Here is a 14,379-nt window from a genome sequence, read left to right as displayed (position 1 = left end):
AATTTTCCTTCATCCTGGGAAAAGCCTGGCACTAACTGGTCTGGGTTCTCTTCTGGGTGAATTCTCCTGCTTTTATGGCAATTTCCCCTCACCTCTTCATTGGTTATTTGGCAGAGCCTTTATTGATAAGACTGTTACCTGCCATGCACTCATGGGCCTTATTTCTTGGGGCAATCACATTCTCTATCAAGCAGGCATTACAGAAGCTCACATGTACTCAATCAGTACAGCTTTAAAGCTGTCCTGGTCATTTTCCAAGAATTCTACTTAAAATAGAAAAAAAAATACAGTTCACCTTAGACTTTGTTTACAGTTTTATTCACATAAGGACCCAGGAGCCAAAGATTTGGTTCCAGGGGCCTCAGTTAGTTCCAGGAACCTGAAAATAACAGAAGAGCTGAGAACCTTTTTGCTCATCATTTTCCCACCACGCAGAGCAGAAGGACGACCTCCTCAATGCTACCTTCAGCAGTAGTTGAAGCTTTTGGTTTGGAGCTGTAATGTGTGACACAACAGTTTAAAAAAGTCTGGGTAATTAAAGAACTGGAAACAAGCAAAAGCCTAAAACGTTCAATGGGGCATAAAGACAGATCTCTAGAAACAGGGTATATCTTCGAAGTTAGATAATGCTGGCTCTACAGAACAGCATGAAGAAAATAATTTAGAGCCGGTACCAGGTAAGCTACAATTCTAACAAAGTGGGTTGTTACGGTGCAGCTAGGCAGCCGAGACAGCCGTGTGAACGAGTGCGCAGGGCGGACGCTGCCCCCTGTGCCGCAGGTTTCCCCGCGGACCCTGCAGCGGGACCAGCGAGCGAGGAGAGGCGACGGGAGCCGTACCGGTGTGCTGCTATTCCTCATCGTCCGGAGGGATGCCGAGCTCCTCGTCCGTCCAAGCCGAAGCGTCGGGATACGGGAAGTGTCCCTGGGAGAGATGCCCGTCAGAGCGCGGCCGGGGCCCGGCCCGCGCCCCCGCCCGCGGCCGCCGCGCCGGCCTCACCAGCACCATGTCCGAGCTGTGCCAGAAGTGCCAGAGGATCCAGAACCACATGAAGCCGCTGAGCATCTCGCCTCGGATCACCTGCGCCCGCGTCAGCTCCGGGAACTGCCGGTACCGCGGCGGGATGTGCACCCCGCCGCCCGCGCTGCAACACATGCGGCCCCGCCTCACTCCGGGCCCCGGCCCGCCCGGCCCGCCCCGCCCGGCCCGCCCGCTCACCGCCGCCGCCCGGGCACCGCGGCCCCGGCCCGCAGCAGCCGCCCCGCCGCTCGGCCCAGCGCCGCCACCACCATGGCCGGCCAATGTCACCCGCACCGCCCAGCAACAGCCCCGGCCATTGGCGCCGCGCCGCCTTCCGGGGCGGGGACAGCCGCGGCACCGGGGGATCCCGGGAAACTGAGGGAGCCGCGGCGCCGGGGGATCCCGGGAAACTGAGGGAGCCGCGGCGCTGAGGGATCCCGGGAACGGACACAGCCGCGGCACTGAGGGATCCCGGGAACGGACACAGCCGCGGCGCCGGGGGATCCCGGGAAACGGAGGGAGCCGCGGCACCGGGGGATCCTGGGAAACTGAGGGAGCCGCGGTGCCGGGGGATCCCGGGAACGGACACAGCCGCGGTGCCGGGGGATCCCGGGAACGGACACAGCCGCGGCACCGAGGGATCCCGGGAAACTGAGGGAGCCGCGGTACCGGGGGATCCCGGGAAACTGAGGGAGCCGCGGTGCCGGGGGATCCCGGGAACGGACACAGCCGCGGCACCGAGGGATCCCGGGAACGGACACAGCCGCGGCACGGAGGGATCCCGGGAACGGACACAGCCGCGGCACTGAGGGATCCCGGGAAACTGAGGGAACCGCGGCACTGAGGGATCCCGGGAACGGAGGGAGCCGCGGCACGGAGGGATCCCGGGCAGGGCGGTGGCGGCCCGGGGACAGCCGGGGCTCGGTGGCGGCCCGGGGCGCGGGGTCGGCACGCACAGCCGGCACTGCCCACAGCACTCGGGAGCGCCGGGGCGGCGCCAAGGGCGGCTTCCCCGTGAGTTCTCCCAAAACCTGGCGTCTCCCGCGGGGGGCGCGGGGCGGGGCGGGCTCCCCGGCCAAGCCGCTCCCTTTCGGAGGGGCGGGGGAGAAGGCGGCTCCGGCTCTGGTGTTTAAGGAAGGGGCGGAAGGAGCAGCGCGTCCGTCTGTCCAAGCCTGGGCAGCCCAGCCCCGGCGGTCCGGCTGCGGGGCACGGGCGGTGTCCCGGCGGCGCCTCCTGCCGTGGCTGGGCTGGGATGCGGGACTCGCCCCGGGGCGTTGGGATGCGGGACTCGCCCTGGGGTGTTGGGATGCGGGACTCGCCCTGGGTAACAGGATGCGGGACTCGCCCTGGGGGCCGGGATGCGGGACTCGCCCTGCGGCGTTGGGATGCGGGACTCGCCCTGGGGGCCGGGATGCGGGACTCGCCCTGGGTAACAGGATGCGGGACTCGCCCTGGGGGCCGGGATGCGGGACTCGCCCTGGGTAACAGGATGCGGGACTCGCCCTGGGTAACAGGATGCGGGACTCGCCCTGGGTAACAGGATTGGGGAGCCTCTTCCCCCTCTCTGGGCCGGCAGCCGGAATGGGAACGTGGGGGCGACGCCTCGGCAAAGAAACACCAGTACAGAATTCCCACCTGAGCATCTGAGAGAGTTGTGTTCTTCTCTCCCGTTTTCCCTCTCGCACAGCTGTAACAGCGGCGCGCCTGCCTGCTTGTTGCTCGCTCAGCAGTGTTCCTGCTTTCAGTCCCGACACTTTGAGGAGGATGGAAAGCCTGTGCTGCCGGTGGATGGATCTGTTCACCGGTATATGCCAGAGCAGGGGGCAGAGGAATTCTGCCAGATTCTTGTGGAGAGCCAGTTACATCCACTAATGCATATGATGTGCCTTCTGGGATATTGAGGTGATCACGAAAGAAACAACCAAAAAATAATGGAGAAATTACCCAGACTTTCAGCGGGGTCCTTTCAAGGAATCCAACACTCCTCTCCTCCTCCTGACAAGGTATGATGCCAATGTAAGATTAATCCACACTTGTAGTTTCTCCTGAATCTTTATTGGATAACACTCGACAAAGAACTAGAGAAGAGTTTCTGCAACCCTCCTGAAAGTATTTTAAATAAGCAACAATATCTTCTCCATTTGTTAACACCCCAAACACCTGAATCACCTTCATTAGCTGAAGCAGCAGTGGATATCCTCGTAATTAAGGAACTTTAATTTCCCTGGTCATCTGAGCCATTTTCAGCAGCTTCCAGGGAATAGCAGCAAACTTTTCAACCAGTTTTTATTTACCATGTGCAATGTTGTATTGCAACCTTGCAGTGTGCTCCATACTGAATTTATGTTTTTCCATAAAAGCTGAATGCTTTAATAAAAAGTTCATAGTTTTGTTGTGAGCTCTGCCTTCCAACTGCCTTGTATTTTGTCTTTCTGCCTCCTTGCAGTGCCTGACATTCTACTCCCTGTGTCCTTGCTCTCAAGCACCCCATGTTTCCCATCTTGCTCAGGCTGGATGTCTCCACTGCTGGCTTTGACCTGCAGAGGCAATTTTGTCTCCCTAGATTGAACCCCCACTTCCTTCACTCTTCCTTGACTTCAGGTCCTTTCATTGACCTTTCAGATTTGCTTGCCAGGGGAGCGTGGAAGCTGTGTAAGTAAGCAGCAGCACACACATGGCCACTGGCTGCCCACCCCTGCTACACACCTAGCAGCTGAATAGAAACCAGGTGCAAATGGGAGTTTATTACATAGTTCTTAGGCTTTGGTTTTTGTTTTTTATTTTCAAATATTCCTTCCTTCCAAACTTTTATTTCTCAAAATCAAAACCATTTGTGATGAATTTACAGATAAGCAGCATAGTACCACAAGATACAGTGGAAGAATTATGAAGAGAAGTAATAAACTGAAAGTAAATTTCAACTTTGTAGAAAATATTCCTGTTTAAGGATTTAAGTGTTCAAAAATCATGCTCATTTTCTGCTCCATCTCCACCTTCCCCCTTCCAGGTAAGCTCCACGTCCATCTCACGTGTCCAGTGCTGCCACACAGCTAATAAAGATTCCTGTAGCTCTCTGCTGCCAAGATGTCCAATAACACAGTAAGCTCATGATGTGTAGGTGGGTCACTGGAAAAGCAGAGAAGAAAAAGCTGGGAAATAGAGACAGTTATTGCAGAGTGGGGTCTTTTTTTCCATGTTGATTTAGTTTGTTTTTAGTAAGTTGCAGAGTATTTGGTGCCCAGCTTTTCATTGCATCTTGTATTTTTGTTTTCCACAGCTGTTGTGTTTGTGCCTGGAACCCAGGTCCCTTTTGCATGCCCCTGATACCCTCAAGCAAAAGGAATTTCATTGTTGCATCCCTGGAGGCTTCCCATGTCCTGAGGGGAGCTCGTGTGTTGGCAAGGAGAGAAACTGATGGCTATTACTACCTGGGCCACATTGTCCAGGAGGTGAAGGTAACTATTTATTGGGAACTTGGCTGTAAGAGTATGTGTGGTTCTTCCCAAGCCCTTGCTGTGAGGAGGCCCTCCAGTGTTACAGTGTGCTTCCTAGCCACTGTTGCCTCCCCAAGCCCTGTTTTCATCTGTTACCTGGTGATGTCTATCTATTTGCTGTGAGGAGCCCTGCAAGTAAGAACAGCCTGGAGACCGATCTGTTTTTGTAGCTATAATGAGTTTTTATTCACAGACACCTTACCCCTGTTGTATACTTTTGCCCAACTTAGCAGCAGAGTTGGTTAGCTAAACAGCAGCCAGTAATCCAAAATGTTTGTCTCCAGTGTCCACTTTCTCTTTACTAAACTCCGAGTTTTCCTCATTCATTTCTATCTTTGTTTCTGGGAATTGTGAGATGATTTTGGATGCCAGACAGAAAATCCCCCTTGCAGATTTTCTTTTAAAATCTAGTTCATTTTGCAGGTTAATTTAATAAATTTTGGTGCTAGTGTAGATGAGGATGTCTGCGAGCTTCAGTGTGGGGTAGAACAGATTGGGATAGTTATAGGCACGAGTGGCATCAGCTGGCGTAGGAGCTGACAGTATTATTTGTGTAAGTGCACTCAGGATCTGCAGAGAAGGCTGAGATTCTGGCAGTAGATCTTGCCCTCACTCACTGCTGAAGGTTTCAATTAAAGTATTTAAATTTATGCCAATTGTGACTTTTTACTGCTTTTTTACCCTTCTGATTGCTGAAGGACTGTTTGTTATCCTTCTGATTATGGAGTATGTGCAGCTCTGAACTGCATCATACACAGTTTCTTTTGGCTGCTCTTTTTCTGGTGGGAGATTTTCCTGGTAAGACTTCTGCTTAGACTGCTAATTGTGTTCTTACTAAAAACTAACGCCAAAGTGAAAGGAAGAAAATAAATTTGTGGCCCCTTAAGCCCCAGCTTTTCATTCACATTTGAAGTTGTATGGACACACTACAGTGAGGAAAGCTGCATTCCCAGATCACGTTCTACTTCCTTGGATTTTTGCCACTTCCCTCTTAGTACTTAAGCTTTGCTGTTAATTGGACCTTGCAAATTGCCTTGCAAACCAAATGTTTTACTCTTGCAGGGCTCCAGGGAAGGCTTTTTAGTTGAGTTTGACCAAAGTTGTGTCCCGAAGGGCAAGGTCCAGCGTGGCCGGCAGGAAACACCTCTCTATGACATTCTGCACTATGAAGACGCCCGGCGACAGCCTCTTGCTCCAGGGGACAGAGTCTTGGCACCATGGGAGGCTTCAGCCAAACGTTTTGGCCCTGGCACTGTGCTAAGGATTGTGGAGAACACAGAAGCATCTTTAGGTACTGTTTTAGTTTTCTTATCAGCACTGGACTTGCCATAGGTGCTGGTTACTGCAGGGAAGAGAGCAGGCTCCAGCACAGAGAATTCGCCTCCTTCTGCTTGGGTTCTCTTCATTCTGTTTTTATTGTTGTCACTAAGCCACTTTTTCAGGGTCAGAATTAATGCAGCTCACAGAATTTGCCTTTGCTTTGTTCTATGGGTGAAAACTTCCTAAAAGGTTAGGAGTTGGGGATAGCATCCTCCCAACAGAAGTCAAAAAACATTCCTGATCCTCCTGAAGGTAACCTCATTATCTCTTAGCTTGCTTTCCAGATATTTCAGGGTAAAATCCAACCTGCTGTGGCAAGTGTGATTTTTGAATATCTCCTGTCTCCTCACAGGAAATTCAGGAGAAAGTCAAATTTAAACCTCTAAAGAATAAAATCATGGAAGTTGTTACAGAATTGTCTGAAACACAAATCATTACTTTTAGCTCCTGCTCGTTATGAGATAATTCACACAGATTGACATGCTGCTAATACATTACTTGCCCTTTTTTTTTCTCCCCCCAATATGCATAGCACACAGTCAAAGAGGAATGCTTGTGAATTTCTGGAATGGGCAGACTAAGGAGGTGTCTTCTGCCCAAGCTCTGCGGATTCCCCTGCCCCTAAGCGATCGCATCATCCTGGAGCTGCAGATGCCTTTAGCAGCCAGGCAGATGGTGGTAGAATCAAGCTTGGATTACCCATACCTTGTGGCACCAGGTTATAGAGCCTCAGGGCACTACAGACAGAGTCATCTGGGCCTGGATTTCTTCCCAGAGGCTCTGTATTCCACTCATCCCTGTGCAGAGTGCAGCTCGGGGTGTACCTCACTTCCCCAGTGCTGCCTTGGAGCCTGGGAATCCACACGGTCTGCAGAGTGCCAAGTGCAGCAGGAAAACGCCTTCATCCCAGGAGCAAGCCTGACTGAAGGAAAGCTCAACAAGAAAATAGAACAGCAACTGTCTGAATTGAGGATTGCATCTTCAGAAAGGGTTTCCAGAGAGGAAGAGAAAAAGGAAGAGAAGCGATTGGAGACAGACAACGTTCCAGAAGATGTTAGGTCTTGTTTGGAAGAGGACTGCAAGGTTATAGAAACTGAGAAGGTAAAAAGTGCTTCACCCTAGCTCTTCTGTTAATAAACGGTCTGCTATTTGCAAAATATCTGCTTTATTACTGCAAGTTTACTACCCTTGGTACCAAGCTAGAGGTTTAAGCCTGCTTCTTATGCCTTCCTTCTAAAGAATGGGGAGACTTTGCAGTGCCTTCCTTTAACTGGGATAAGAGCTATAATCTGTCATTATCCCTGGGTGGAGCAGGCTTCTAGAACCTCTTCCACGGATTCAGAGTATGAGAAGTGCTGCATAGCCCAGTCCCTCTGCATTCTGCTTCTGTGTGAAGGAGGTAAAGACAAAAAAAAGAAAAAGTGTCAGAAGACTTGACACTGGATAAGGATTACAGTAGGGATTGTTCCATACCAAGGAAGTCTCTTGCATGATTCTTTTAATATCTCCACCCTGTTAGAGGTTTCCCCTCTTCCAGTCAAGGACCACAAGATATTTATCTAGTCCTCAGCAGCGGATTTGGTGCTTGTGAGCAGGGCACTGGGTGAGGATCAGTAAGGAGGAAGTTCATGTGCACCAGCTACTGCCACACTTATCTCCATAGCTCTGCAAGGGTTGGAATCCAAATTCTGGCACATGCCAGAAGCAGGGCTGTCTTTAAGCCAGAGCGCCTCTAGCCTGATCTCTTTTGTACCAGTTTGGACCCTTTCAGGCAAAAGTACTTCAGGTCATTCAGGAGACATAGGGAAACTCAGGAAGCGATCAGAAATTACCTATGAGTTGTTTCGTTAGTAAATAAGTCCCCCAAATTTGTTTTTTTCAGTTCTCTCTTAAACTTCAGTTACAGCTTCAGATCTTATGCTGTAAACTCATTAAATAACAAGTTTATTCTTTTCCTTATCAGGTCTGGATTTTGGTTGCATTTCTTGTTATTTCTAGGGCCCTCAGACGGAGATGGTTCATGCTGTGGTTGATGCTGCTGTCAACACAGACAGCTGGTTAATGGAGACAGATCACAAGGAAGAACCAGAGAGCAGACAGCAGGATGCTGAAACTGAAGCTGATTTTGAACATGAGCATGGTATTGGAACTGTAACTCTTTTACCCAAACATAAGACTTAGCACATAGTATCAGTGTAGGATGGCATCATGTATAAGATCTGTCACCATAATTCTTGGTGCTTCACAAGAAAATACCATAATGCCATCTTTATATATAGGTATTAATGGTGCTATGGCTTGAGAAGTTATTCATCTTCTCTCAAAGTGAAAGAATTTTCAGATGGAACTTGAGATTTTTTGGCTTTTACAGCTTAGCTACTGCAGTAGCAGCGTTTGGGGGTTTTAAACCTATATCGTAAAGCTCAGTATAAATAAAAATTTCCTTACTTTAAAAATTAATATTTAACATTAACTGTGACTGTGTATAACAACAAGATTTCACCAGGGCTTTGCTGCAAAACAATCCTCTTATCTGTGCTGAAAACTACTGCTTTATCATGTCACTGAGTAGAATTTTCTTCCCTGAACAGCCAAAAGAGGCTGGATCATGATTTTGATCAATTTGTTGCTGTTCTCAGCTTTGTGACAATTGCAGACATCTAAGAGAGGATTCTGAAAGCCTAAAGCTTTCTCTGTTATTGCTTTGTGACACTGCTGGAAGAGGGAGAATGAAAAGTCAAACAGGAGTGCACATTCCTCCTAGCTGGTGTTCCAGCATCATTCCATGCAACTGCTGCCATTCAGGCCTGCCCTGTCCTTAGCAGAAAGGTTGAGCAAACTCTGCTTCTGTTCTCAGTTCCCAAAAGCTGTGTTAGAAAGGTTGTGCCCATGATAATGTCTCCTGTCTCACAGCAGGATGTGGAGCTCGGGCATTGCCTTATCAAAAGATTTGTCATTTTTACTCATCTCAGAGCAGTTCATGCGAGATACCATGTAAACAATCCTTTAGCCTGAGTAGCTGTAAGAAGTGCCAGGCAAAATTCAGTTTCCCAGGCCAAACTCTTGCCTAAATGCAATGGCAAGCTTGTTTCTGAAAAGCTGGAACCTCTTGTAGAGCCTAAAAACTGTCCCACTTCTTCACAGGAAAATGGTATAAAATCCTCACTTGAATATATTTCGTATAAGCAGACCTTTTCTTTTAATTTGCTTTCTTTTTATAAGCTTCCTATATTCTCATATGTCCTTGCTCTAATTTATTTGAAAGGCCTTTTTGAGTCCAGAGTGGCAGAAGCTCCAGTCCAGCATTCCCAGAGGAGCCCTTCCCTGGGAAGCAGTGCTTTGGCTCCTTTCCAGTGCCAGAGCTTCTTTGCCCAAGTGAATCAGTCACTGGAGAAAGACAGCCTGACCATCAGATCAGCCTTTCATGTGCAGAGACCACACAGTTCACGCCTGCTGGCTGGGAGAGCCACACATCTCCCAAACCTTCTAAAAGACAAAAGCATCACAGTGAGTATATAGGTTTAGTTCTTAGGATGAGGAGATTTGTTTATGTCATGTGAGAATGTTCTCTCCTGTGATCTTTCACAAAGGATTTTGCTGCAACAGGAATAATGCCTGTGTAGAATAATGGTTATGCATGAATAGAGACTTAAGAGCTCCACTTGGAAGCCCATGTTGTGCAGGACAGGGTACTTGTGATATTTTTGCTCAGTGCTTTTGACAGGATGTTATTGTATGTTAGGTATAATCTCTTCTAAATAAGCTTCTCAGCCAGCTCTACTAGATAGCAAAAAAAAAAAAAAATTCCTCTTTTACAGATACTGAAAGCAAAAAAGAGAAAGTTTAGGCAATCATCTGAGGCTCACAGCAAAGAATGCATGTTAGGGCAGGGGTGGAACTAGAAGTCTTCTGATCCTTAGGCTGGTACTTTACCTGCTGGAAAACATCATTTGTTCACCTCCCACCTACAAAACACCTTTGATTCTTTCTTTGATCTCTCCTTGTGTGCGTCATTAAACACACCCACAAGGTACATTTTTTTGCTAAGAATAGCAATACACTGGAGGACAAAGCTGTTTACAGCCCCTGGGAAGCCATACAGATCAATGTGTTAAGATAAACCAGTCCATATGCTGTGTAAGACTGGCAGGATCATTATTTGAAAGTCCTGTAGTGTTTTCCAGCTTGTGGTATTCAAGTTATCCCCAGGAAAGCACTAGAAGGAGACATTCTGTTTGCAGAGGAGCAGCTGATAGCAGGAACATACAAACTGCGCTTGGGAATAGGAGGATGCATTTGACAGAGGAAAATATTCTGGGGGAACTGTTCCAGCCCCAAACAGCTCTAGCAATGTAAACTGTAATATCCAATGTAACTGTATATCTAAAGGTTTGGTGGTGTTTACTTGCACTTCCCTCATAAAGGGCACTGTAAGTAGTACAAAAACAAATAAATATTTCACTGTGGCTGTGAAAAGAGGCCTTGTAGGTGCTCCTTCATCTCTGTACATGGCACAGTGCATTTAAAAACACAAATCAGCAGCACTACAGCATTGAAATGAAGCTACTGCTGAAGAAAACACAAAGGCTGCTTGAGCATGTGTAGAAATCCCAGACAACAAAAGGTGAAGAGCTGCAAAACCTGCAGAGAACTCGGGAATGTTCTGGGTTTGGCCAGATGGGGGCAGGTATTTCTCTTGCTAATAAAATCTAGTGAGGAATATATAAAGTTTTACGGTCAGAACCTGGATTTTCCATCCAATCCAGAAGTTGACCCAAAAACTGAGGAGTTTAATCATTGGCTCAACACCAGAACAGCACAGCCTACTGACCTATGGAGAGCTCTTAAGACTGGATTTTCAGACACCTCTTTGTTGATTAAGCCTAACGTTTTCTACAGGTTTTAGCATCATCCTCATTGTTTTCATGGATGGAAATCAACACTACAGTATTTGTGAGCCTTTGTAGCTTCTAGGCCCCAGGAGTGACATTAAAGCTGGGCTGTTCTGGTTTTGTGTGTTTGATGTGTGCATTAGAACAATATACAGTTGGGACTAAGGGTGCAGTTTGCTTTTTTTCTCATAGAAATCAATCCTTAGTGGTGCATCTCAGAAAGAGTGGAAAGAGCTGAACTTCAGCAGAGCCAAGGTTGAGCACAAAAGGTGGCAAGAGGAACAGAGGCTGAAGAGGGAGCAGCAGCAATATGCAGATGGCACCCGGTGCCAGCTACGCAGGGACAGCCAGAGGTGATGCTGGGAACTGTCTGCTTTTTGTGCTAAATGTTGGGAGGTTGGTAACATCTGCTCCCTGCTGCTCTCCTTCAGTTCCTGCACATCCCATGTTGTGCTTTTTGCTGGGCTCTGCAGAGGAGTCACAGTGGTTCGCTGCTGGGGATAAAATCAGTGCTTGAGGTGTGAGGGAGTGGGTACAGAGCATTATCTCCAAGGGTGGATTCCCTTCAGTCCTGTTCTCAGACCAAAACTGCTGACATCAGGCACCAGCCCCTTGGGGCCTTTTGCTACCTCTGTTCTGGACACAGATTTAATCTTCATAACCTAACAAAGAGGTTGTCTTGCAATATTAACTGAACACAGATTGCCAAAATATCTGCTTTGTGTCTTATGCACTGTCTTTCTTTTTTATTGCTCTTTCTTTATGAGAAATTTGAGAAATTTTGTTTTGGAAACAGGCAGCGATTGCGTCAGAGAACATTGCAAGGGCTGGAGAAACAGCTGGAGTGCAAAGAGAGAGCTTTGCAGCACATGACACTGCTCCAGGCTGCTGGGGCTGAGAGGAGCAGGAAGGAATCTGCCTTTCGAGAGGAGGAGGAGAGGAAGGCAAGGCAGAGGCATCAGTTCTTACAGACATGGCGTTTGCAGAGAGAGGAGTTCCAGGCAGAAAGCAACAAACGGAGCTGTGAACAAGAGAAAGAAAGGCTGGTAAGGGCAATTACAGAAGTTATTTTCCTCTTCTGCCAGGTTTCCAGCAGTGTCAGTACCTGGAGTATTTGTATATGTCACCTGTTTTACATTCAATATAACTGTATCATTTAGAGATAAAAAGGGTAATATTTTTTTGACATGTGTATAAAGATGAAAGGCGGAAAGTAAAATTCCCTATCTCTGCCACAAAATAAGTCTTTCTGCATGCAAGGAATTAATTTCCATAGATTATATCCATTTCTTACTTCTACTAGTGAGAATCATAGTGCTGTTGGATGATTTGTATTCTGTTCCTCTAGTCCCGACCCCCCTGCCATGGGCAGGGACACCTTCCACTAGACCAGACTGCTCAGAACCCCCTGTCCAACCTGCCAGGGATGGGGCATCCACAGCTTCTCTGGGCAACCTGTGCCAGGGCCTCTCCACCCCCACAGGAAAGAATTTATTCCTAATATCTAATCTAAAGCTACTCTTTATCAGTTTAAAGCCATTCCCCCTGCCCCATCACTCCATGCCCCTGTAAAAAGTCCCTCTCCATCTCTTGTAGCCCTTCAGGCACTGGAAGGTTATGGTGCTCTAAGATCTCTCCAGAGCCTTCTCTTCTCCAGACTGAGCAACCCCAGCTCTTAGCCTGGCTCCATGGCAGAGGTGCTCCAGCCCTCTGAGCATCTTCATGATCCTCTTCAAGATCCATGTCCTTATACTGGGGGCCCCGGAGCTGGACAGAGATGAAAAGTGAGGATGAAATTTGGTGTGAAGGCTGACTGTACAGTTTTGAATGTCTCAATGTAGGAGTTGCTGAGGAGCAGAAGACAGTCACGGCAGGAAGTGCTGGAACAAGAATCCCAGGAGCAGGACAAACAGCAAATCCAGCACCAGGCTGCCAAAGTGAGAGTGTTCCAGAGGAGAGAGAGTTCTCATCTGAAGATGGACAAAGGCCAGAAGCTCCGTGCCCTCCAGCAGTACCTCAGGGAACAGAGCCTCCTGCTGCTCCAGGCATCCCTGCTCACATAAGGAAGCTGCAGGGTGGGTGAGCAGGGCCTGGAGCAGTTCACAGACCTGCTCTGTCGGGTCAGCTGTGCAGAGCAGAGTGGTGACAGGTGGCATCAGGATTCCTGGAGAGGTCTCTAATCTCCTTTAACTGCAGCCAGAGTGCACTTCCACTGCTCTGTCCTTCACCTGCCTCTCTTCCTGGGGTCATGGCTTCCCCTTCCCCTGAGAGGGAGCAGCAGGGCAATCTAGAGGCACTTTTCTGCATCAGAAAGGAGGGGTTTTCTAGTGCATTGCTATATGGTGAGTGGACGTGCCAAAGGAGAGGAGGAGGCTAAGCTTGTCAGATCCTGAAGTGCTCCCTCTTCCTCATCACCTGAGGTACAAAATTCCCTGCCCCTGTCCGCATTGGCCGCAATGCAGGGTCAGACTGCATTCCTCCAGGGATAATGGAGAGGCTATGCCTTCAGTTTTTCCCTAAAAAGACAAAGTTAAGACTCTCATCCAGATGTTTGCAAACTACTCTGAGACCTTCATAGCTAATATGGGTATTTTAAAACTTTAAGGTCCATAATATATGTGCATGAGCCATCCTGAGATTTTTACTTAAAGAAAAAAAAAAGGGAAAAGAAAAGATGAACTAAAATAGAAGGTGAAGGCTTTAACAAACAAAATGTCAGACTTAAGGTCTGAAAAAAATGTAACTTGCTTCAGATTATGGAAGCTACATGTGAGGCACAGTTTAGCATTTTAGACACAAAATCCCTTCATTTGGAACAGTTTCCACTCTGCTGAGTGTCTGGGAAAGTTGTCTGGAATTTGCTCAACAAGAACATGGATGGTTGTGCCCCAGACCTGGCACACACCTGCTGAGGGAATGTGAGTGCTGGTGGCACATGGAGATTTTCTTTAGGATAATGTTTGGAGGGGTTGCTTGCTCCTGTTCTTGTTTGAGTTCCCTTTTACATAAAATCTTGTGCTGGTTAGGATGATGCTCTGCCTGCTTATAACTCTAATTAGACTTAAAGAAACAAGCCTAAAACTTACAAGGTGTTAAACTCTAATCCTGCTTTTATCCTTATGCACTTGGAAATGGAATATGCAGTGATTAAAGGAAAGTAGTTTAATGAAATATACTAAGCTGAATTGAAACTTATTTTTCAGACTTCATTTATATGCTATTAATCATTACTTTATAATCACCATAAAACAGCAGATTGTCTGCTTATGCACTTTCTCTTCATTGCTTAACCACCTGAGAACAGACCACTGCAGAGAACCTGCTCTACTGCTGTTTCACACAGGGTAGGTCTGGGAATATACTCAGTACCACACTATTTCCAATCATTCATGGACTGTATTTCTCACTATTAAAATGAAGCCATAAAATCATTTTAATACTGCTATTAAAGCAATTGACTGTAAATGCTACGTGTAATCCAGTTCTTCTGGCTTTATTTGATTTTAAACATTCATAGTGGGGTTTTGATCTGTCAGGAAAATGCTTGGACTCTGGTTTGAAACCTGCTGGGAAAAAAACCCTAAGTATTTCCATATCAGTTAAGGTTTTTAGTAGAGTGAAACCAGGGGAGCACCAGTAGAGAAAATCACATA

General features: G+C 47.7%; 2 protein-coding genes across 13 annotated transcripts; one reads left to right on the top strand and one right to left on the bottom strand.

Moving 5' to 3' along the window:
• Positions 1-302: 302 nt before the first annotated feature.
• Positions 303-1,376, bottom strand: NDUFB2 (NADH:ubiquinone oxidoreductase subunit B2). 3 transcript variants are annotated; one of them, XM_021551954.4, is made up of 5 exons: positions 1,219-1,376; positions 1,000-1,144; positions 840-924; positions 464-495; positions 303-397 (listed from the first exon to the last, which is right to left on the bottom strand). In XM_021551954.4, the coding sequence occupies exons 1-3, from the start codon at positions 1,290-1,292 to the stop codon at positions 850-852; spliced, it is 294 nt and encodes a 97-aa protein (XP_021407629.1). In that variant the 5' UTR covers positions 1,293-1,376; the 3' UTR covers positions 303-397; positions 464-495; positions 840-849. The 3 variants fall into 3 exon arrangements, with proteins under 3 accessions (XP_021407629.1, XP_021407628.1, XP_021407626.1); XM_021551953.4 differs by having other exon boundaries at positions 303-379; XM_021551951.3 differs by having other exon boundaries at positions 303-495.
• Positions 1,377-1,860: 484 nt separating this feature from the next.
• LOC110482601 (uncharacterized) lies at positions 1,861-14,191 on the top strand. 10 transcript variants are annotated; one of them, XM_085568204.1, is made up of 11 exons: positions 1,861-2,034; positions 2,708-3,023; positions 4,028-4,119; positions 4,298-4,475; positions 5,628-5,805; positions 6,367-6,935; positions 7,833-7,974; positions 9,100-9,341; positions 10,919-11,079; positions 11,523-11,772; positions 12,568-14,191. In XM_085568204.1, the coding sequence occupies exons 2-11, from the start codon at positions 2,952-2,954 to the stop codon at positions 12,787-12,789; spliced, it is 2,106 nt and encodes a 701-aa protein (XP_085424330.1). In that variant the 5' UTR covers positions 1,861-2,034; positions 2,708-2,951; the 3' UTR covers positions 12,790-14,191. The 10 variants fall into 10 exon arrangements, 9 of the variants coding, with proteins under 9 accessions (XP_085424330.1, XP_021407632.2, XP_085424334.1 ...); XR_014951741.1 differs by having other exon boundaries at positions 1,863-2,034; positions 5,577-5,805; positions 10,919-11,122; XM_021551957.4 differs by having other exon boundaries at positions 1,864-2,034; positions 5,577-5,805.
• Positions 14,192-14,379: the final 188 nt, after the last annotated feature.

This window comes from Lonchura striata, chromosome 1A, assembly GCF_050655825.1.
Source record: "Lonchura striata isolate lonStrDom1 chromosome 1A, ASM5065582v1, whole genome shotgun sequence".
Classification (NCBI taxonomy): Eukaryota; Metazoa; Chordata; class Aves; order Passeriformes; family Estrildidae; genus Lonchura; species Lonchura striata.
This window is presented reverse-complemented; position numbering and strand designations above follow the sequence as displayed.

What these genes read in the sequence shown, in the direction of transcription:
- NDUFB2 (XM_021551951.3), bottom strand. Translation starts at nt 1,292, where the DNA reads ATGGTGGTGGCGGCGCTGGGCCGAGCGGCGGGGCGGCTGCTGCGGGCC. An exon ending in GCGGTGCCCGGGCGGCGGCG is followed by an intron (nt 1,145 to 1,218) that starts GTGAGCGGGCGG and finishes CATGTGTTGCAG; the next exon opens with CGCGGGCGGCGGGGTGCACA. An exon ending in ACAGCTCGGACATGGTGCTG is followed by an intron (nt 925 to 999) that starts GTGAGGCCGGCG and finishes CATCTCTCCCAG; the next exon opens with GGACACTTCCCGTATCCCGA.
- LOC110482601 (XM_021551957.4), top strand. Translation starts at nt 2,952, where the DNA reads ATGGAGAAATTACCCAGACTTTCAGCGGGGTCCTTTCAAGGAATCCAA. An exon ending in TGATTTTGAACATGAGCATG is followed by an intron (nt 7,975 to 9,099) that starts GTATTGGAACTG and finishes TTTATTTGAAAG; the next exon opens with GCCTTTTTGAGTCCAGAGTG. An exon ending in TAAAAGACAAAAGCATCACA is followed by an intron (nt 9,342 to 10,918) that starts GTGAGTATATAG and finishes TTTTTCTCATAG; the next exon opens with AAATCAATCCTTAGTGGTGC.